The sequence below is a fragment of the Hippoglossus hippoglossus genome, chromosome 16 (genome assembly GCF_009819705.1).
Source record: "Hippoglossus hippoglossus isolate fHipHip1 chromosome 16, fHipHip1.pri, whole genome shotgun sequence".
Taxonomy (NCBI): Eukaryota; Metazoa; Chordata; class Actinopteri; order Pleuronectiformes; family Pleuronectidae; genus Hippoglossus; species Hippoglossus hippoglossus.
In genome coordinates this window covers 23,394,011-23,418,644 of record NC_047166.1, presented here as the reverse complement: position 1 = coordinate 23,418,644, position 24,634 = coordinate 23,394,011, and the positions used below count along the sequence as shown (strand labels likewise).

General features: G+C 40.2%; 1 protein-coding gene and 1 long non-coding RNA gene across 2 annotated transcripts; both read left to right on the top strand.

Moving 5' to 3' along the window:
• The first annotated feature begins 442 nt into the window (after nt 1-442).
• LOC117777018 lies at nt 443-24,198 on the top strand. Its single transcript, XR_004616530.1, has 3 exons — nt 443-622; nt 18,598-18,599; nt 24,186-24,198. It is a non-coding gene; the product is annotated as an uncharacterized LOC117777018 (long non-coding RNA).
• Nucleotides 1,858-2,653, top strand: LOC117777017 (hepcidin-like). The gene is made up of 3 exons (XM_034611462.1): nt 1,858-2,003; nt 2,091-2,168; nt 2,347-2,653. The coding sequence occupies exons 1-3, from the start codon at nt 1,920-1,922 to the stop codon at nt 2,437-2,439; spliced, it is 255 nt and encodes an 84-aa protein (XP_034467353.1). The 5' UTR covers nt 1,858-1,919; the 3' UTR covers nt 2,440-2,653.
• Nucleotides 24,199-24,634: the final 436 nt, after the last annotated feature.

The following is a 24,634-nucleotide window of genomic DNA, read 5'->3' as shown; positions in this document are numbered from 1 at the left end:
TCATTTGGGGCTGTTGGCAGGGGGTGTTGGTCTTTTTTTGACTTTCAATTACTTGGAGATAACTTTTTAGGCTAGCTGGATGCTTCAGCTCCACAAGCCGTTTTAAATTAGATGCGGATGAGGCTGACGTCCGGACTTGCTTTTTCAGCGCAGGACGACACAATTTGCACAGAAAGGTGAGTTTTGTAAAAATCCCGCAAATAATAATAAGGTGCATCAGATGTAGTCGCTGAGTCTGTGTCTCTGCTTTCACTTGCCATTTTTATATGAGACCGAGAGCTGTTGTCTTGGAATACGTTGCTTGTTTGGACTACATGTGTGTGCGATGAATCATGGGTAACGTAGTGCGAAGTCGAGTTAGTTGGTTTAGGTTAGGCTACATCGCGGAAATGTTACGGGCACTGAGCAACGACATGGTGCAAGCGTTCCATTTAGACAGCGTCTCTCCTCAGGAGAAGGAAAACATTCCGTAACGTTTTAGTGAGACCTCAGATAATATGAACGTGTTCACCGTTCAAATTCATTATTTGTCATTAAGTTGCGTTCAGTTCATCGTTCTCATAAAAATGAACGTGTTCAATGAACGCGTTCTTTTGAACTCGTTCATGCACAACACTGTATAGTAGTATATATATATATATATATATATATATATATATATATATACATAAAGCAATGCTATACGCTCCAGGTGGAGGTGCTCTCTGAGCCACCTCCATGACCACAGAAATCAACCATCCAGCTTTAAAGGGTATTACTGATTTGGTCACACTGTAGTTCTCTGAGATGTGACTGTATATTCTACATATTTTCTCTCCGAAGGTGTATTATCAATAAAGACATTGCTGCTTTAATATAGCCTAGTGTGTTTTTATGATGTATCCTGTTAGTATGGTGGCCCTGAGAGCTCAACGCACTGCAATTTAAGAAAACACATGCAAGTAGACAAAACACATGCAAGTAGACAAAACACAAGCAAAGTAAGAAATCATCTTCATCAATTTGACAACACAACACAACACATTATAGAAACGCGCTGCAATTACAGAAGACGACAATGGAAGTGTTTCCAGGGGACAACTAAAAGTGATGGACAGGTCCGGTTGTTTAATTGTGTGTATTTCATTGTATTTCATATGTTTGTATTGGCAGGCTAATAGTAAGCAAAACGTCAACGCTAGGTTAACATTAGACATCTGCAGTAATATCTGAATCATGCGATCACAATGTTAAAATAAACCATTTAACAACTCCAAACTGTGGCAGCAACAACAACCGGACGTGTCCATCACTTTTAGTTGTCCCCTGGAAACACTTCCGTTGTCGTTTTCTGTAATTGCAGCGCGTTTCTATAATGTGTTGTGTTGTGTTGTCAAATTGATGAAGATGTTTTCTTACTTTGCTTGTGTTTTGTCTACTTGCATGTGTTTTTATGATGTATCCTGTTAGACTGTGTGAAATCTTTGACATAATTTTCAAATATAAATTCTTTAGGTGTGGCCAAAACTATGTTTAGTAAAGAATCAACATTTATTATGTGTCTTCAATAGTTTTAGAAATATGTCCAAACAAACTTGACGGATTTGGTGAAAAATGTAAGGGGTCTATTAAACCCAGGGAAAGAGAAAAAAGTCCATGTTTTATTTTGTAATTCTACATAAATGGGGCAAAAAGGGACTTTGACATTTGTCTGGAGTTTCCCAACTGCAGGATTTCCCAGTGTGGATGCAGGGAATTGTGTCTGTTCCTGAAAGCAGGCCGAGTAATTACTGTCAGTGATGAGGAAACAGTGTCCTAAGTCAGTATAAATACCAGCACAGTGCACGTTCAACCATCAGACAGGTGAACTTTCAGGAGCTGACAGGAGTCACCAGCAGAGTCAAAGAACTAAACAACTTAACTCAGTCAAACTCTCAAAGATGAAGACATTCAGTGTTGCAGTCACAGTGGCCGTCGTGCTTGTCTTTATTTGTATCCAGCAGAGCTCTGCCACCTTTCCTGAGGTAAGCACCTGACTTCAGATCGTTTCATTTGCTTGTTAGCCTTGAATCTCTCATCAACATACTGAGACTTGATTTCTTCTTTATCAGGTACAAGAGCTGGAGGAGGCAGTGAGCAATGACAATGCAGCTGCTGAACATCAGGAGACATCAGTGGACTCGTGGATGGTAGGTTCAGTTCACTGAATGGATCAAACCAATTCACATCAGATCTTTCAGATGGAAGTGAATGTGTTTTAGTCACAAAAGTGCCCTGAAGCTCAGTTTACACGAGCAGAGAAAACCAACACAGTAAGTTATGATGATGCTGATGAACGTCTCCTCATGTCTCATGTCTCTCACACAGATGCCATACAACAGACAGAAGCGTGGCTTTAAGTGTAAGTTCTGCTGCGGCTGCTGCAGCCCTGGTGTCTGTGGACTTTGCTGCAGATTCTGAGGATTCCTGCTCCAACAACCATCAAATATTCATTTGTTTTGCCTTTTGTCTTAAAGTTCATTGAACTATATATATATTTCTGGTAGAGCATGTGATAGTTTAATGGTGTTACTCATGTGTTCATGGTGTAGTTAAGTGTTCAGAGATGTGACTGTATCACCCACATATTTTCTCTGTTAAGGTGTATTTTCAATAAATGCCAATGCTCCTTTGATTTATTGTGTTTTGAATATGTTTTTACATGTTGCAACTCTCAAAATATTATTTTCCATGCCCCATTGTAGATATGAGTGGATCCATGTGTAATTCATGACAGCATTAGACTGGCATGATTTCCGGTCCATCTAACTTCTTACATTTGAAGTGATAAACTGAATACAGGTTGTCTGGCTTCATACAGTTTTGAATATTGACCACAATAATAGTGTTTTTGACGTCACAAAGAAGTTCATTCTGACCTTTTGGATATAAAATATCTCCACTTCATCGTTTTTCATCCTTTTAGACTTTTGTGTTGATTTCTTTGTCATCATTATGTGTTGTGTGCTCTCATAGTGACTTTTGACCTTTTTGACCACCTTCTCATGTCAGTTCAGCTTTGAGTCAAGCCTTTTTTTTAATATATATTGCGTTCGTGGGGGTTTTATGCCAAATGTGAAGGGAGTCCTTCAACATGCTCCTGAGATATTGTGTTCACTAGAGGGTAAGAAATCAGTCTCGTGCCGTTTATTCCCACAAAGTTATTTTGAGACGTCCCCATCTCTTTTGGCTGCCGCTGTTTTTTTGTTTTTGTCGGGCTCTGTCTAAAATCACCTACTTATTCATTACCGCCTTCTCACTTCTATGTAGAGGACAATTTGGTGAACTCATTGACGAAAGATAAAGAATGCTTTCGGACACTATTCGGTGCATTTTCCCTGCATCATAATCATTACGTCATCGTTGCAGGACTACGATGTTCAACAGCATCTTCCATTGGGAACACACCAGTACCCCAGAACCCGGTGTTCCCAGTATATACTGTAAGAGCACTCTCCACTGACCTTGGGAGAGATTAAGGGGAAATGCTGCTATACACCCTATATTTACTTTTACCATCTAACACTCCACACCACATCTTTTCATTCATGAAACACTACACAGCACAACTGATTTAATGACATCTCACGCATCTTTGGTTTCTTCTAGTTATTTGTTTTTATTAAATTAAATGTTTCGGTTTTGTATTTAATTCTTTGTTTCACCTAAAGGTTTTTAAATCAGTCATGGCAACTTTTTGAAATGAGTGTCCCCTGATTTAAGTGTTGTCAGTTTGTTTAATAATTTCTACCTTTCTTTATTTCTGTTCTGCTTTTCACAACCTGATTTTTGAATTCAATAAGACAGTTATACAATCATTATCAGATTCACTCAAACTGTTAAAACTGTTTCACTCTTTTTTTCCTGGGTTTCATAGACCTACAGCTTCATCATTCAATATTCTTATACTTTTTGTGTTCAATCAATCTTTGTCACATGTCATGACAGACACAGTAACAGCATGACATGTGGATGACACAGTCACATCACAGAGCACACATTTTTCTATTGACAGTACCTGTCAACTATTGACAGGTACTGCTAAGCGGCTACACACTACCTCTTTTCCAAAGTGAACCAAGTGCTTGTGCTGGTTCGGAGCCAGCTCTCTCTGACGCTGACACATAAACACACACACACACACTGGGTCATTGGACACATCTGTAAAGTCAGACTCGGTAAAAACAACATATTTTGGTCTTCACCAACACAAAGTCACAGTAGAGATTTATTTATTATGTGTGATGAAAGCGTGAATTGTTTATATAGCAGTAGAGCATTCTGCCAAAAAAGAGTGAAACAGCATAATTTAAGACCTGGACGGAATGAATATGTGTCTGAACTTTACACAAAGACCAAAGAAGATTTGAGATACTGGGTTTTATCAGGAAAAGCTAGACATGGCCCAGAGATTAAACACAAGAGACGTGAACATGCAAGGTTGAAATATGCAATTTTTTTTATTCACAGAAATGAACAGGTCATGAGGGCAAACTCTACGGCCAAAAAGCTTCAGCAAAATAATGTCTTTCAATTGGGAATTTAAGATTATCAATAACAGCAAAATGCCTTTCCCTTCTAACATTATTGGGGTTACTGGGTCTGAATTATATAGAAACCATTACAGGGATACTTTTAATTGTATGAAAAGTGAATAATTTAATGCAGGTGATGTTTCTAACTGTGTAGGTAGGGTTATTAGACCTGGTGAAGTGTCTTTTGCCATTGAGAAATTGGCAGTGAACAAAGCATGTGGCCTTGACCATGTAACAGCAGAACATCTGAAAAAAGCTAGCCACAGGATCTCAGTGTTACTCGCTTGTTGTACTGGTCTGCTGATGCATGGCATATTGCCTGCCTCTATGTTGTCTGTCGTATTAGTGCCAGCTGTTAAGAACAAAACTGGAAAAATATTCAGCATGGAAAATTACAGACCAATTGCTCTGGCTAGTATACTTTCCAAAGTACTCGAACAACCTTTCTTGGAAAGACTTTAAGAATATGTAATAACCACTGACAATCAATTTGGATTTAAAAACAAACATGGCCCAAATGTATGTATATATGCACTGAAGGAAATTGTTAATAGGTATAAAAGATATAACACCACAACATTTGTGTTTCTGAATACATCTGACGCATTGGACTGACTTCCTAGTGACCAGTGGGGTCCGACAGGGTGTTCTTTTCAATCTGTATATGGATGGTCTCTCCAATCCTCTTGTTTCTGGAAACACTGGAACAAATGCCTGTATGTGTCTTAACAATAATCGAATTATCCTGGATTTGTGGGCTGCTAGGATTGTATTTATATGTTATTTGTTCGTATTTTATTTTATATAGATATGGACCTTTTTTTGTCTGCAAGAGAGTTGAATTGAATAAATGGATTCACTCCAGAAATGTAAGATTGCTTGACCTGTTAGTTTTAGACTACACATCAGTAATGGTGGACATGAACCAATAAAATGGAAACATAAGACATTAAAAGATTAACTGAAGGCTATAGATATTATTATTATTATTATTGTTGACCCCAGTTATAACAAATACAAGATCACAAACTGCCCGCCACCGTCAGAACCAGCTCAACACCATCAGTCTCCGTCTTCCTCCTGCTGTCTCATCAGCCTCTAAGAGAAACGTTCCTGTCTAAAACAAACTGGGTTTGCCTTTAATGAGTTCTAGACCAGTTCAGCCGAACAGCTACAACTTATTTCCAGTCAATCAAGATGGTCGTGTGACTCATAAGAAATTAAAATTTGAAATATCTAACTGTGGCCTCTATCTCTCGGTAAATTTGATGTTTGAAAATTTAAAGACAGATGTAGGCTATACAAATGGTTAGTTAAAGCTCCTTCTTCACCAGCTTCTTCCTCTCTCCGATGGTTGTGTGCAATAGATTTGGGTATTTCTATTCTTGCCACATCACTGATGGTGTGGAACTAGAGGAAATTCCCAAAAGGGAATTGATCTTTTCTGAATGTTCTCTTGGGTCGTTATTAAATATTAAATCAATCATTAACTATGCAGCAGCTCGACTGGTCTTTAACCAACCTAAATTCACTCACACTACTCCGCTCCTCCGCTCCCTTCACTGGTTACCAGTGGCTGCCCGCATCCGTTTCAAAACATTAGTACTTGCGTACCGTGCTGCGAACTGATCGGGTCCAGTCTACATCCAGGACATGGTCAAACATTACACCCCAGCCCGTTCACTCCGCTCTGCTTCGGCCAATCGGCTTGTTGCTCCCTCACTGCGAGCTAAACACTCAACAAAATCACGACTGTTCGCTGTCCTGGCTCCTAAATGGTGGAACGAGCTCCCCAATGACATCAGGACAGCAGAAAGTCTACACATCTTCCGCCGCAAACTAAAAACACACCTCTTCCAACTATACCTTGAATACAATTTTAAACTAACAATTTAGTTGCACTTAAATGGCACTTACTTATAGCACTTTGTAGTTTGGCTTTTTTGAAGAAATTGTACTTTCTTGATTCTTGCTGTTCTGCGTTTGTACCCTCATGGTTGATTGCACTTATTGTAAGTCGCTTTGGATAAAAGCATCAGCTAAATGAAAAATTTAAATGTAAATGTAACTACACCTTTAGTCCTGGTTTACAAGAGAATGTCAAAATGCAGCTATATACTTCTTATACTGGTCTTGTTCTCGAACAACTGAACATGTCCTTCAACAGCAGCTGATTCTATACAAGCTTGCTTCAAATGAATAAATGTATAGCACACCAAACTTTTTTAACAGTGAGACATGAATGTTTTTACAAATATATTATAATAAACAAAACTTTAGACTAAGCGCATAATAAAACACAAATACTGAGTTTGTAAATCAAAACTAATATAAAAGAAAGGTTGGGAGACTTTACAAATACATGATGCTGCAATATCTCATGCCAGGGTCCGACACAACTTGCGGCCCAAGGCAAGTAAAGGTTGATGCAGGGAAAGTTCATAGTGTCCCTACGGTCCAATGAGAGCTCTCTAATCAGCAGACTCCAATCTGCATACTGTTGCTTTCTTGATGATTTTCATGTTTTGCTGTTGTGCATGAAAATTCCAGGAGATCAACAATTCGTTTCTCGTTCTTCGTGTTTTTGAAACATCAATGGATCCACTTGCTTTTATGGACACCAACATAAGGGAAAGCGAAAGAATAAAAACTCAAACTCGAGTAAATCTTACGCAGGGAATAAGTCCATTGTCCAGGCAGGCATCATGTTTGGGGGGTTTATTTTTAAATTTTTTCAGACAAACAAACCAAAAAAGACAATGGTGTCTGCTGTCTCTCTTGCACTAGAAGAAAAAACATGAACCCTTCCCGGTGCCTGGCTGTCTATGCTGCCTAACCATATATAAAATATCACCTGGTGCCAAGTACCTTCAAAACAAAAGCATCAATTACCAAAACTAAAAATGACTAAAACAATAGTGTTTATTGTTATTATTATTAGTCTAAAGGCATAATCTAACTAGCAACATTAAACGAAACTAAAAACTAAATAAACAAATGCTTAACTATTAAACACTAATGAAAACAATAATTAGCTCCAACAGTTACCCTCACTTAATGTTATTATTCAGAAATCTTATTAAGCTTATTAATGGGTTTATATAAATTCTTTTCTCTATCAAAGATAATGTGTTGCCATCTTTTGGGTCTTAAATTACACTTGTTGAGCTCTTAAAAAGCATTAAACTTGACTTTAAAAATGGTCCAAGAACCCTGTATAGCCGAAGCACTAAAATAGTGATTATGAAAAATACAGATATAAATTGATCAGCTGTGTGATGATAATAAAAACAAGGGTCATCCGAAAAGTTGAGCAATTATAGAAATTCCCATCTATACTTTGACCTTGTTGTGTGTTTATTGTTATCTCTGCTGGCCTGTGTGATTGCTTCACATTACCATGTAAGTCAACAAACAACACAAATAGCTCCACATCTGTTGGAATCTACCTAAAACAGTTTCTAACTGGATGCATTAAATGATTTATATATGATAAACTTATCATTATCTCCATGGTGCTTATTACATTTCAGTAATAATTCTCTGTGAAAGAATCAACAAATATTTTCTGACTGTTCCCTGTGTGTGGAAGGCAGACCTTAAATGTATTATAATAGCACCTAATGACTAGATAACAGAAGGTTCCCCTGTTTTTGGTTACCTGCAGTGGTAGAGGAAGTAATCACAGTAAACACTTTACTTCACTAAAACTACAAATAGACAAAATGTGCTCAAGTTACCACATTAACTTATTTACAGCTGGTACCAGTCCAGCCTCCGAACCCAGTGGTCGTCGCCATTTGTGTTTACCGGAGAGTTCCTCAACGCTCGAGAATGAGACCAGTGATAGGCCTGGTCGCATGTCACTCAAAGCTCAGTCAGCCAATCAGAGGAGGGGCTCATAAATAATTAATGAGGCAAGCGAAAATAGCCTGTTCTGTCTTGAGCGCCAGAGAGAGGCAGAAGAGCGGATATGGATATATCATCTTGGGGGTACCAATACCTCAAATTAAATCCCAGAAAGGTGTAAAATATGGGCCCTTTAAATCTTAAATCCACTTAAATCCACATTAAAAGTAAAAGTATTTGTCGAGTGTATCCTATTCCCTGATGCAACAGTCTACCACATCATTATTGCTGAGTCTCGACCTCTTGTGAATTTATTTTAGACGTTTCTTCACCAATGATGCTGCTGCTGCTGGAGGATCAGTTCTTACTGGACCGCTCTAATTGGATCAAAGGACCGATTCCCCTCTTATTACTGATCACATTTAAAATTGTAAAAAACTATGTGAACATGTAAGGAAATATATTGTAAAAATGTAGTGGAGTACAAAGTATAGATATTTGCTGATAAATGTAGAGGAATAAAAATGAAAAGTACCTTGAAATTAATCTACTTAAAGTACAGATGCATGAAAAATGTACTTCAGTACATTAACAAAGCAAATGTTCTTTGGTAACCTGTGCACCATATTTTTTTAAGACAGACATATTTAATGTTAATGTTCTAGTGAAATATCAATTGTGCGTTTTCACCATTAAAACAACACTTTCACACATGATATATGAGTTCAATTTAAGTTTATTGTCAGGGTACGTCCTCAGTTGTTTACAACCACAGTGAAATTGAGAGTTGTAAAATTACAATAGACAAATGGATTAGTAGCTGTTGTGGGAATCCAAATGTGGGGACAGAAAATCCTCCGAACTTCAGGGGATACCTCAGACATAGACACGGCCATTTTCGGGGCAGCAATGACAACATTGCCTGCACGGCATGGGGCCGCTGCCACGCCTCTGCCTGAAGTGAAACGGCATCTGTGTGATACACAAGTGATATGAGAAGGTGTACATCATCGCCATCATTATCAGTCACTGGGCTTATGTTGTCTCCTCATGAGGAGAGAGCATCAGGGTCCTATGTTCTGCAAATGCAGTGAAATTGGCTGATGGTATTTGGTTTAATTCATTCATGTGATTAATCATACCATCCACTGACGTCCACTGGACTCCGCTGGCACCTCTTGCGGATCGCCATTGCCCATTGGATCCTTAAGCACTTGTTCCTGTTAATGATATCTGAGTAACTACATCTTCAAATTCTGACAAACTCTCATTGTGAATAAGCAAAATAAATGATTCAGATCATGCTCTTACTTCAGCGACTGACACAGCACAGCCCTCCTGAATGCAAATAAAGGTGAGCAAGACGGCCACTGCAGCTGCAAAACCGCATGTCTTCATCTTCGGAGATGGTGGATTGGTTGGTTCTTTGGCTGATTCCTTTTTGAGCTGTTCCCCAGTGCGATGGTTGGATGTGAAAGATGTGCACGTATTTATACTCACTTGGTCCATTGTTGTGTCATCATTGGCAGAATGAATAGACTTTGAACCAACTCCATGGGAGTTGATCCAAATGGGACTTTATTGATTGTGGGCCATATTGTCTGTTACACAACCTCAAATCATCCCCAAACTTACACTAGTGAGAAAACACTTTTTAAAACCTGAGTTTTTCCAGCTGTTACTTTACCTCTACATCATTCAACGTCTCAGTGTTTCTGAAATAGAACAACTAAACTGAAGATTTGAACATCTAATGTCGTTGTTTCTACTAATGAAGTAGATCACTGCTACTCTTTCTAACTTTAACTCAAGAGACATCACTTGAGGATATTTATCAGACTCATGTCTGTGATGCAGCTCCCAGTGATGCACTAGTATTCCCACACACCTGTAACGTGCATGCAAAAGAGATAATAAAATCAGATTGTGTCAAATATTTATCGTTGTTACTCATTTATCAATTTTAAATGGAAATGTTTTGATGCAGATCTAAATGCAGTGTTGGATAAAAAAGTGTCATTTTCATTTGAAGTATTATTGTGTTACGTCTACACTGTAAAAAAACAACAAAAAATGATCAAGTTTGGCAGCAAAAGCTTAGTGTTAAATTACATAAAAAACATTTAGTAATCCTACCCTACTTTTGTTTTTACAGATACAAGTGCATACATTCAGCAAACAGGATGTGTGCGATTTTTGAATTCAGAGTTAAAAGTAATTTAACATCCAAGACCATTAAAGGGATAGTTCACCCAAAAAGTGAATATGAATGTCGGGGACACTTGGATGACACCACACGAGCAGTAGGGAGGCATGCTATGTTCTTTTTGTTGTTTTATAACGTCTGAACAAGGACTCGCCATTAACTTCAATTGTATTGGATTTGGTTGCAACTCTGTTTACCCCTGACACTCCAGAAGGGTTTTGTGGACTTAAACACTTGTGGAGTAACCCTTTTTGCAGTGTATACTATGACTCAATTTACTTGATTTATTTTGCTCTTGTGAATTAAAATCCACAATGTGCCAGAAGACTGATGTTGATTGAGACACTGGTGTGGTTCTGTGATGTCTCAGCACAGGATCAAGTCCCTTCCCACTGCAACATATGAAAAACAACCTGTATGGTACTCCCTCCTACAACTTGTGCACTGTTTGTACTGCGCCATCAAAATCATCACACAAACAGGCAAAGAGAGTTTCAAGGTCAGGTCAAGGTTGTTGGAGAGCTGCTTGTATATTTATTAAACGTATTGAATTTATTTAGATGTAATATCACTTTTCAGACTTGAGGTCTTGAGAATATATCCACACTTGTTTTACATATGAACAACATAGCAGGAGATTCTCTGGTCAGACATTCAATTTAATTCAAAAAACTTTATTTGTACCCAAAGGGCAATTCTAACAACAACACAGAAGTCTCTTTCAGTTACTTTCATATATGAGGAATAATTACCAGCAGAGATCACATTTTTTTGTTTACAACACCGGTCAACTAAAGCTCTAGAGTTTCATTGTCTTTGGCAATTTCGTCAGTGTCTTCTACGTGTATGGCTCCCTATTTCTGTGATATTTGTATTCCTCTAATATTAGTGTTTTTTTTGTCTTGGAAATGTCATCAACTCACTCACGGTGACTCATTTGCATAAACTCTTGTTATATTCTCACATGGGCTCATTCGCAGTTGAGTTATTTTACTGGGGGGTTTGCTGGAGGAGTTCAGTGCATGTGTGAGAGCAGCATATGATGACCTTGTGGAGTTCAAGTCAGCGGTTGTAAAATTGAAATGTTGTTAATGCTATAAGCTGTAGGTCTCTGGTCAAGTTTTAAATGTTTCAGTTTTGCTATTGGCAGCAAAGAAAAGAGAGTATCAGCAGAAAACACCATCAGAGAAAATGTGTTGGCTATTGCCACTGACCAACCAGGCCTTTATTTTCCTTCATTGTTCTTCTCCCGCCTTCCTTACGTCTGCACTCATAGCAGTTGGTACCACAGTCAGGAGCAGTGAGACGCTGTGGCACAATACTGGGAACTCAGCCAAGGCATGTGTAACACAGGAAGAAAATCCAAGGGGAGACCATTGTAACGAGTCCAATAAATGTTTTCACTTGGATGTATTAGAAACAAAGCGGGGCTTATTACAGCGCGCATGGGATTTATTGTGAGAGCGTGTAAGCGGATGATGTCTTCTGCACCGAGTCAAAGGCCACTGCTTTTCTGTGGCAATGAAACAATTTAACAGGAGCTGTTGCACCAAGGAAACCTGGCTTCTGCTGCTTTGGATGTAAGAAAAATGTTAAACTGCCTCCCTGTCTCCTCATGTGAGGATGTAATAAATGCATGAGTGGATTTTGCTTTAATTTAACTTGCTTTTATCTTTTTCTAACAACTGTGATAAAAGATATATATGTATATATATATATATATATATATATATATATATATATGACAGATGCCACTGCAAAGACATGCTGGTTTTGTGTGTTTCAATTATCTGATAAGTAACATGGACGCTTATAACTTCCATGAAACCCACAACATAACACTGATGCTTGCGAGAAACGGAAGCCTTTAAAAATAAATAGAATTACAGAGCTGTGTTTAATACAGAGCGCCGTGCGCTGCCGTGCTCATTACTGAACAGGCGGTGGACTATAGGTAGGTTGGTCAGGTCACTTGTAACATCGTTTTTCAACCTCAACCTTCATAGACACCGACCTACGCAGACTCACAGTTCTGACGGCGCAGCTTTGATGGGCTGGGGCCAGCACTCAGGGGCCTTCGGGCTGGTGCGATAGATGTGGCTTTGGAGCGGGTGTCAGGGGGAGGCTAGAGGGGGCAGCGAGGGGGTTAGGCACATCCACCACTGGGTGTCGGCCAGCCCAAATTGCTGCCACATGAATGACTTGTGTTTAGGGAAATAGAGGGATAGAGATGTAAAGGCTGGTTTCCTAGTAATCCGGATAGGCAGCAGCACTACCGGTAAACAGAGAGTAAAAACAAGTATGTGAAGTAAAGCGACTGGGTGTGCAGTAAAGCATCGATGAGTGATGTGAGAGGCCACGTGCACTGTGGTCACCATGCGGTAAAGCCTACAAAGAATCCAGTCCATTGGCTTCTAATTTGCTGTGTCCTGTATTTGCTAATTAAGCCACAAGATATCCAGTGAGACTCAGCTATTTCTTTCATTCATTTTCTTTTTCTTGCTGTGCTTCCTGGGAGGTGATACATTTAGCTGTCTCGTGTGGCTCCGCAGGGTGGTTGTTATTATGAGGTGATGGAGCTGTCTGTTGCGGCCTGCTCGGTCACAGCCTGTCACGCCTGTAAAAATGTTTGTGAAGTGAAAAACCCAGAAAACTGTGGTCCCGTGCCAAAAAAAGGGTCTTTGCTCGCTCTCTGTGCGTAATGACAGAGCTAGAGCAGCACAGAGGTTGCACTCAGCGACGGTCCCGCACTCGTCGGCCCAACCGTGAAGCCGCTCGGCCTCTGAGCGGTAAACAAGCTTCTCTTTCCTCTAGCAGCGAGGTACACATCTGTTCGGGTGGAAGGAACTTATTTGTGCATTACCCATCTTCTGTCCAGATCTCATTAAACATACCGAGACTGCAATTAGCATGGAATCGTAATTTGCCTGGAAAGTTAATTAATCCACATAAGTTTCAAGGCAGGCTCGTAAAGACCTTCACTCGTATGGCTGTAATACCTTACTGGAGACATTTGCAATGGAAATGCTTAGTCTTCCAGCCACCCAGGAGCATTTAGTAAGCAAAATGGCCTTTTCAACACCGCATCTTGTCCCCTTTTCAAATTCTTAACGCCCACCACTTATTCCAAGCAGGCGGTCGAAATGAGGCACACTGGAAATCGCTCCTGTTTTATCCATGTCGCTTTACACCCAGCTTTTATAACGTAACGTGGCAAGCATTACACGATGAGGGACTAATGATATATTTTCTCAGCTGGAACGTGGGAATTGCACCGCGGACCCAAAACAGTGTCGAGTCTCAGTAAATTAGTGTGTGCCGCTAAGTGAAAAGTGAACAGTTTGCCAGGGCTGCGCTGGCTCGGGACCCGCAGGGAACCCGCTATACCTCGCAGAGGGAGGGAGAGCCACAAGAGATATTGAACCTATGGGGGAAAGGAAGCCCACTGTCAGCGAGAAGTCAGCGCGCGTCTCCGAAAACCCAGACTTCACCCTCTGACAGCTCGGAAATATCCATTTTAATAAGGGGGAAAAGTGGATTTGGCCAGACAGCTCCGTTCCTCCCATGGAAACTCATCTGTCCTGGCGTGAGGCGACACCCTCCGCGACTTTTAACCAAAGGGTTGAGCACAGTAGACTTTCTACAAACCAGTAGGCCCCACAGAATGGATGTGGTCCTCTGGTTTCTTTAAAAACAAATTCCCTTCAAATCCACTTTGTGTGAACTCCTCTGAGTGCTGCAGGTTGTCTCAGTGAGTGAGCTGCAATGAGCATATTTTACTCTTATCTATTATTTTTGCTTTGTTTAATCATCCTTCAAAGGGACTTTAAATATTGAAGGTCACAGCATCAAGTCCAGAAACAGAAGACAGCAGGGCGTCACATCAAATTCAGAAATGTGGGGAGAAGGTTCAGGAGTTTTAAGCCCAAGAATCCCTTGCAAGACCACCAGGTCTGTCACGTTTGAGCCGCTCAGGTATTTTGGGGGGTTTGTCAGAAATGTAAGCCAACCCTGTTTGTCCTGTATTACAAAGACATCATCTGGTCAAAAGCAGAGGTGGGACTGGTTTGCTGTAATTAAGTCGATTTTTCAGGTGTCTGTAGAGTATCTATTTTTCTGAGGACTTTTAACTTTTACTCGCCACAATTTGATGAAAATGAAGGATCAGCCAACATCCCTGATAACGACGACGAAGCAGAGCAACAAAACATTCCCCATCCCCAAACATACCACATGGGAGTACTTCATCTACTACATTGTACACATTTCATTTACTATTTTTACGCTCACAAATCTTTTCATGCCTTAGCCGCTGTTTTTAGATTATTTATTTTTATTTTATTTGAAGTAAAAGTGGTTTAAGTCTCACTCAGTTTGAGTCTCACTTTGCTTTACGCACATACAGCCGGTAGAAATGACCTTCAGTTACTTTGTACTTTTTTACTTTGAGTACATTTTTGAGCTTGTACTTTTATACTTTAACTTAGGTAAAGAGGTTGAATCACACAAGTAACTGTACTTCCACTAGACTAAATATACACACTAATGTGTGTATATTTCTCACCTCTGGTCAAAACGCAAACATAAATCCAGAGATATAAAAATAGAAGTATTATTAGTGTCTAAATGACATGAAAGAATGCTTTTAATACTTTAAACAGAGATGTTTGTCAGGAATAATGACCTCTTTGATGGTCGCTTAATCTGTTTCTTCCAAGGATTCATTCAATTAGGAACTATAGAAAAAAAACTCTCACAAAGGCTTGAGCTCCACATTGGTGGTGAACTCAATTTTTAAATGTTTGAGAGAACCACATTACCTTTTTTTATGATTTTGATTATAATGGGGTCTTATTTAAAACACATGGATGTAGTAATATTCAGCAGCTGCGCAGCTCTGCCTCTGGGGCATTCTTTGTTCAGCTACGAGGAATGGGGGGGGGGGGGGGGGGAGAAAAAAAAGGGAAAAGGAAAAGAAAAACTTCCACATGCTAACATTTACACAGTGATTTCTTTTAATTGCACTCTACTTTTTAATTTGCCCTGGACTAATGCTTTTAAAAGTAGGACTGGCGGTATTTTATTGAAGTCATGCCTTGTGCCGGACCTAGTTTTCCTGATTGCCTGGGCCTTGCAGCTCTGGTTCTTTCCTACCTGACAACCTGCGTTATTCCTTTCATTCACTATGTCAAACATGCCACACAGAATTTGGACTTGGAAAGGTGAAGGGAACACACTGACTGGGCGAGCTTCCTCCAGGTCCCCTCTTCAAAGGAGGACGATAAATTAGGGTTCCATGTAGCGGGCGAGCGACAAAGTCGGAAAGAATCATGTTTAAATGTGCGGCTGGACTGGAAACGCTGATGGCCTAATAGATAAATGTTGCCTTTTAAAAGGGAAAGGGAGGAATGTTAAACAGATCCTAATCTAAGCAGCCAGAGGGCAGGCGTAATATTTAGTTAAACACTTCCAGTCATAATAAAGCATCTATCAAAGCAGTCCCCTCGTACTGCAGAGGGAGGATACATCTCATTAGGACACATATCAAACTCGTCAGCCACCCAGCTCTCCATCAAACATCTCTTAGTTTAATGTCCTTATAGAACAACCTGTGACTTCTTTTTTCTCCACTGATTCTCCAAAACACCTTTACCCTGATGAGACAAGCAACAGGGAATTTTCCCTTCTCGATATTTATGATTATTAGCCGCCGGTTGCTTTAGCTTTATAGCTCTTCTGTCTGGCTGCTTGTATTACTGCAGCCACTTCCAGGGTGTGAGGAGGAGAGACCGGGAGAGCTCGGATCGGCAGGAAATCAAACCTGCGTCTGGACTGCATGTGTCCCCCAAAGAAACATCCAGGACCAAACTGAGCTTCAGCAACTGCAGTGAAATAGATGAACAATTACTGTTTAGCTAAGAATTAGACCTGACCCTTCCATGACCCCTGAAGCTTCAGGTTACATTTGCCTCTCAGCCACAATACAGACGTTTTTTTGATCACAAAGATTTTTACGTGTGAGGCTTCATATCTGTATCTGTGTGTCGTGTAGTGGTGCCTGGAGAAGTGGGTAAACTCTTAATTTTGTATTTTTTTTTAAAGCAGCCCATCCAGCAAGGGATAAATGTTGTGTGTTATAAACAGTGACATGTAAGACTATTCTTGCATATTTAGCTCACCCCAAAATGTCCCAATAGTATTTGCACATTGTCACTGAATTTCTGATGCAAATTTTGCATCAATACTCGCAGACAAACTTTAAGGTGACGCAACTTCATGATAAGTCAATTATTCCTTAGCTGTACAACTGTATACCTGCGTGTACCCTGCACTCTACCACCATGTACATATAAAACAGAGCATTTGTAAATGATGATGTCACAGTTTACTTGGCGCATGCCCACTGTTGATTTGCGTAATATGCATGCACCACAAACAATAACAATGGTGGCTTCATAGTGGTTTCCCGTTGTTTGGTTAACACTGTTAGGTCTAATTACAAGTTTGAGTTATATTTAGCACCACTGCTCCACATTACCAGCATTAAGACTCGCCCTGTATTATTTGGACCACAGATCTTCTCTGGTGGAGGGAGATCTGTACAGAATTCTTTTTTGAAAACTGGGAAGAAAATATCTGTTCAATAAAATATCCACAGTGGTTAAGACAAGGCCGGACAAAAACAAATCATACTTAATAATTTCCTGTTATTTAATGTCCACTGCCCTTTGCCACAACAGTAATGATAAACTCATCAACACTGATACCGAGTGAATGCAGCTACCATGAGGACATTGACATTAAATCCTCAGCTACTGATAATACACATGTTATGTATTTTTGGGCCAATCACACTACTTTTAATTTCAATATATTTAGTTTGACTTCTTTCAGGCCAAAAAATACCTGCAGGCGGGTATGACAGTAGCTGATGCAACGCAGAAGTGGAAGCACACCAGTCCAGAGTGACTGGTTTAACACAAGTTTGAGTGTATGACTTGGCAGAGTGAGTCTCTCCGTCTGCAGTGCACATTGTCACTATCTGCTCCAGCATTAATCCACAAGGGCTGTGGATTCTGTTTCACCTCGAAACTGTAAGTCACTAAATCATATTTCATCTCTCTCAAACTTTCATCCCATGTGGAGAAAGCAGGAAAAGGTCCACATATCTTTAATATAGCCATAGCTAATATAATATAATTTTCTATGCTGTCATTAAGTGCATTTCCATCCACCAGTTTTTATGCACATTTTCTGTTTGAAATATATGTTTATATGTTTGGCTGAGGCGGAGAAGAGGGATCCAGAAGAGCGAAATGCAACAAAGTACAAAGGGAACAGACTGAGTGTGTTAATTATGATGTGCATAGAACATGTGGCCCCTGGCAAATAAAAAGTGTAGCAGATGAAGACGTCAGGTCCAATGAGGAGAATAGGGCTGGGCGATACGGCCAAAAACGTTCTCAAAATAAAAATGCTCATATCAGTGAATATTGATAATTATAACAATAAATGTCAAATTATTTATTTTATATTATTTATAATGCATGTGGATGAAAACTTTTCTTATATTACTATTTCAATTGCTCTTAATCCATATATTTTCATTGATGTTAGTCTGATGTTTAGTGGTGGGATGCAACAGATTACTCAGTTATTTACTCTACTTAAGCACATTTTTTATGTATCTGTACTTTGCTTGAGAAGATTTTTTGGGATGATTGTATACGTATCAGGATCAGTATTTTCTACTCCAATACATTTTTACAAAGAATTGTACATATTCAAAATTAGTTTATTAATCAATAACGATAGGGAATTGATCCAATGATCCAATCAGCCTGGGCAGGTATAATAAATAAATGCAGAGATATGTAGAATGCTAATATATGAACAGGGGACATTGTTAGCAATTTGTAGTAAATTTCATGGTACATGGTACATGTGTCTGATCTCAATACATGTATATGCAATAAAGTGGCCATTCAGCCGTGACTTATGTTCTCTCCAAGTGCTCTTCTAGTTGTATATGAATTATTCAGCTTCATATCAGCCTCACAACTATCATTATGGTACATATCAGCCATTGTAAATGAGCACTATATGCCTGTTGATGTATTGTTGATATCCTTCATCATGGCGCCACAGCATTAAAAGCAAATGGGATGGGTGATAAACACTGCAGGATGGATGCTGTTGTTTTTCTGATGAGGCAGCCGCTCAGAATAAACACCAACGCTTCATTAGAGGGGTAAATGGCAAAGTGAGTGTTTATGATCCCAATTACCACCTTTGCTTTAGTGCCTTGCTTTAATCATACCCATATCCTTCTGTCTCAGTCAACACAAGAGAGCCTCCCATTACAACAGCTCACACACACACACACACACACACATACACACACACACACACACACACACACACACACACACACACACACACAAATAAAACTAGAGCTAGACATTAGCAGTTCATTTGTTGCGACTGCCATGTAAAGTAGAAAGGAAAACAACTTTGTTTCATAAGCTTTGTTTTTCTGAATTCTCGCCATCAAACATTTTTTGTTTTAATATGACACACATTTATTTGCCGACTGTAAATAACATTAATCTCATCGTGACTCCCGACCTCCACATGCTGCATCCTTCATAAACTGTAATAGTTTTAAAGGACTTTCCTTTTAAGGCCTGGACTGGCTCATACAGTCAAATAACCTGTGGCACAAAACCTTTCACCATGATGATCATCATTATAGTTAATCACCATTCATTTCCAGTTTCACAAGAGCCCACAAGATCAAACATGAAGTATTTTGAGCATTTTCCTATGGCATGGTCTGGAACAACAGTTTGCAGTAATTGAAACAATGTGCAGTGTATCGACCCTCACAGTTACTGAACCATCACCGCAGTTTGCAGATATCATGATAATAATGTGAGCGTTGTTTTCTCTTTGTTGCTGCCACAATGGCAGGCACCGCCGCTCGGTCAGCTGTACGGTAATCCAGCAACACCATCTTGTGGACGTAACAGGTAAACTCAAGCACCAGCCACTGGAAATCATGCAGGGTCAAACCCAACACAGTGGAACCTGTGGTAAACAACAGTGTTTCCTCTGCAAGCCTCAGAAATTAATCAGCAAGCAGCTACAGTCTTCAGCGAAACGTTGGCTGCAGTCTGACTTTGAGGTTACATCAAAACTGACATGAAGACGTCAGGGAACCTAAGAACACTTGCTCAGGCACAACAAGAGCAGGGCTGCCCCAGTCACTTGAAACCTCCACAATACGTTATCCAAGGACGTTCCCTTTTATTATGGCCAACATTTGATTTGTGGTCTTTGTCTCGGAGACAGCGTTTCCTGGATTTGACACATCCTTTTTTTTTTGTTTTAGCATGTTTCTCATTTCATTGGCGTTTCCTTTTCATGTTGTGCACGCCAGCCAATGAGGGCTGCACTGCTGTATGGTGAGATGCGACAGTTCAAACACACTGTGGTTCATTAAAGACATCCTGTTGGCTTCGTGAGGGAAAAAGATCCTGAACCAGCCTGCTGCTGCTCCGGTCTGCCCTCTAAACCCACACGGGCCAGACCACATCAGCACTGAAGCTGGAAATCACAGGATGACCGTGGTCAACCATACACACAATACCATTTCCATTTGTCTTTTTTTTGCAGTGTTCAATAACTGGTACAGTATTGAGTGTTGCTCCGAGATGCCAGTAAGCAGTGCAGATGGCGCCCTGTGATGTTTAATGTCACGTTTGTAGTGGCAGGACTGTCACAGCAGCCTCAAGTGCTGATGAATTAAACCCTTAACTTCAGCGTAGTTCACACAATGCTGTATTTTCATTTAACGAGACAGACTCTGTTCAAAGAGAATGTAATAAGAGGGGACAACCACTGGCTGTAACTAATGGCATTCAGACCGAGCAAACATGCATCTCCAGCTTAAGGAGGAGAGTTTTGGGTTTGAGTAAGTCATGTTGTAATGAGCCGAAGGAGTCGCCACCTCAGTTGACTCATGGGAAGAAAGTTGATTCTGAGGTTGGAAAGGTTCAGACAGGAAACACAAAGAGGGAGAGAATGATCAACAGCCTCTGCTGACCTCATTGTTGACAGTTAACTAATTTCCTTTGGGGAAAAAGTGGTCACAGTTGTTTGGAGAACAAACGTGTGCTTGTTCATGTCATCAATTGTTTTGTTTTTCACAAATGTACATGTATAGTATCCAATGCAATTCAATTCGACCATATACACCTGTAGGGGCACTCGGAGAGCACATATCTCTGCCCAGGCGGATTCTTCAACATATTGCGTATTGAGATCAGATACTACCATGTACACTGAAATGAACAGATGCTAAATATCCATTCTCTGATACAGCAGAAGGGAATATTTGTTACTGTACAGTAATTGAATAAAGTTCACCCCCCAAAATAATTATTTTGCATCACAAAATCATATCTTTTATCCACATCCACACCAAAATTCACCTGTTCATAGATAGTAGCACTCTACAGATGCTTTATTACTTATGTGAAGATGTTTTCATTATTTCTTGAGAAATTCACAATCGCACAATGGTAAAGAAAGAGAAAATAATTCCTGGATCCGTCCCCTGATCCAGTTCCACACCAAAATATAATTGGTTCTTCCATGACCCATACCACATCCTTTTCCATCCATGGAAATCTGTTCAGTTGATTTTTTTTTGCGTAATCTTACTTACAACCAAGCAGACATCTAAACCAACAAACCAATAGGGGTGAAGATATAACCTCCTTGGCCAAGGTAATGACATGACTATGGCCCCTTCACACCTGGTTTTAACATGTGGTTTTTGTGCTCTGATCACAACGGGACAGGTCTGAGACAGGTCTACATGCGTCTCGTGATAGGATCTCACCCCCCCCCCACACACTCTTTACAAACAAACACATGTCATTTCTGTTCACAAAGACCAAGTTATGTTGTTTTTACACTGTCTGAGTACACAAGTGTGTCCAATGGTGTGTGTGTGCATGCGTGTGTGTGTGTGTCTGTGTGAGCGAGCGAGCGAGCGAAAGAGAGGTAGAGAGACAAGTCAGGAGAGTCTGAATGAATCGTGCACTTTTTTTCACACTGTTAAAAGTGTTAAAACTCTATCCGATCTGAATCACACATGTACTTAGAGCTGTCCACTTGAGATCAGATCACAAAAACCACATGTTAGTACCATGTGTGTACAGGGTCTATATATTCCACAGTCAGGTGTTTGTTTCATGATATCCACCTGTGTATTATATCTATTACAAGATAAGATGTTAAGTGGCACATGTCTCAACCTCGTTGTGTTTACATCAAATGAACAAGACCTTTTGGATAAGTTCGTGGACCATGGATAATTCTGACAATTCACATAAATAAAGTTATAACATTTAAAGCAATGGATTTTTACTGCCTGTTTGGTTAGCGAAACAATTATGGCCTTGTAAATTTCAAATGGTTAGCAAACAGTCAGTGTTTCATCAGTGTTTGTCATCCAGCAGATACAGAGCAGCATCCATTTGGAGTTGCATTTATGGCCACTGGTCAAACATAGCTCTTGTTCAGATTGTGCTTCAGCAGCTTAACTCTGTTCACCCACCAGGGGTTTACTTTGTCAGTGTTTGGTGCTGGACAGGTGGTGTACTGTGTTTCACAGGAGTTTGATCAGACAAATGAGATGAAGATTGAAGTTGTGTCCCAAAAACAGTTTGCTGAAAGACACCCACACAGTCCTTTGATTTGAAGAGATTTGAAGAAAGTATTTAACTGAGATATTATTTGACCTGATGCTAATATTGATAAAAAATCTTGATCAGAGCATCTCTTACAGCCGTGGCGTTTTACTCTGTGTTACTGTTGTGTTCTGACTTTTTTGGGGGGCTGTTGCTCAGGGAGGAGAATAAAATTGTAAAAAATTGCCCCTTCTCCCAGAGAAAGTGCTGCACATAGATGCACTGCATGAATGTGTGTGTGAATGGGCAAATGGCACAAAACTGTACTGTAAAGCACTTTGAGTGGTCATCTAGACTAGAAAAGTGCTATATAAATACAGACCATTTAACATTTGTGTCCTTGTGTTAATAAATCCCATGGATTTGGTTTGTGTGGTTGATTTGGGTCAGTGGTGGAGTGCTGTACACTGCCCGGGGAGCAGGGCGGAACAACAGCTTTAAGGTTTGGTTGCAAAATCTTTGAAACTAACTGAAGTCTATGTGACATTTTGGCCTGAAAACTACTTAGTTGCCTTATACAATGTTTAACATGGATTTGGACACATTCAAAGTCAGCACTTTAACCTCATACTTATTTTCATTTCAAATCCAATGTGCTTGTTTCAGAGAAGCCAAACGAATGCACAACTTTAAAAAGATTCGGTGTTTTCATTTGTTTTCTTTGGGTTTTTCTTGACTGTATAACTTCTACATTGAGGAGCACATGCTGCCTCTTTTCTTCTCTCTCCTTAAATTCAGCGTGCCTCAGTGTCCACACACTTACAGACTGCACTGTAAGCGCTCTGTGAGGCTTTCCACCATCAGTGAATTTGGAGTAATTTGAAACATCAGCATAATTACCATAAACACACCACACTGTACTTAGCAGAAAAGCTGTTTAATGGGAAAACTGGAATCTGTTTCCAGCACAAATAGCGTCAGAGCGTTTGTATCCGAGCTGATGACCTCACATACACAACTGTTAAAACACAGCACTAACAATACATTACCTGTAAATGCTGTGTCTGAGTAAATACTATAAGCACTTTAGGCAAGGGTGCAGTGTAACAACTTGAATGAGTTTGTGCTCATGCATGCATGCATGTGTGTGTGTGCGTGCGTGCGTGCGTGTGTGCGTGCGTGCGTGTGTGTGTGTGTGTGTGTGTGTGTGTGTGTGTGTGTGTAGTGCAATACAGTAGCTGTGTACCCAGGGCTCTCATCCAAACAGCTGGTACCCATCTGTTTCTTCTTCTCCTCCTGCGGCCTGTGGCTCAGGGAGCGAGGTGCACTGGCATGCGGCGTCTGGGTCTGAACCAATGGTGGGGAGGTATGTGCTGCAGGAGTGTGCGTGTGTATATGAATGTGGTTTATGATGAACGAGTGCTCCTGTGTGTATATGTGGTTTCGCACTGGACCGTGTGTGTGTGTGTGTGTGTGTGTGTGTGTGTGTGTGTGTGTGTGTGTTTGTATTTGTGTGTGTGAGAGAGAGAGAGAGAGAGAGAGAGAGAGAGAGAGAGAGAGAGAGAGAGAGAGAGAGAGAGAGAGGGTGGACTCCTCAGTACAGCTCATACGTGTAAATTGTGCATGTCCGTGTGTGCATCTGACCGCCGCTGCATCCTGCATGCTTGGTGTGTGTGTGTGTGTGTGTGTGTGTGTGTGTGTGTGTGTGTGTGTGTGTGTGTGTGTGTGTGTGTGTGTGTGTGTGTGTGTGTGTGTGTTTGGTGGTTAGCAATAATCACATTATATATCCACCCTAATATCACTGATACACAGTCATAGGTTACAGCAAACATCTCAAAGGGCCCTGATTCCCCTTTTATTGCCACTCTTCTCCAGAAGTGACTCATTGCGGAGGAGAGCACAGTTTTTCCATTTACTGTTTATGTAAATCATATAGGCCGAACATAATGTTTGCCATCGCCGTCCAGATTGTTGTCATTACTTTATGGCTTTATTGGCATGATCACTACCTGAAAATATGTGCCTTCCTTCACACAAAGACATCCACAATTTAGAGTCTTACGATGCTTTAAACAGAAAAAGGCTGGCGGTGGCTGAGGTGGTATTTCCGCTGGGTGAGGAAGTCGATGGCTGGAGAATGTTGAGTGCTCGGGGATTACGATAATCTTTATTGATGTGGCGAATGTTATGTCTGAGGCTTTGCGGATAAAACTAAGTTTCTTCCAATTGGTTGAATAAGACTGTTGTCTGGAGGAGCTGGTCAAATAATCCATGACTTCCCTTGAGCTCAATCCCACTTTTAACAGAATTTGAGGAAGTGTTTG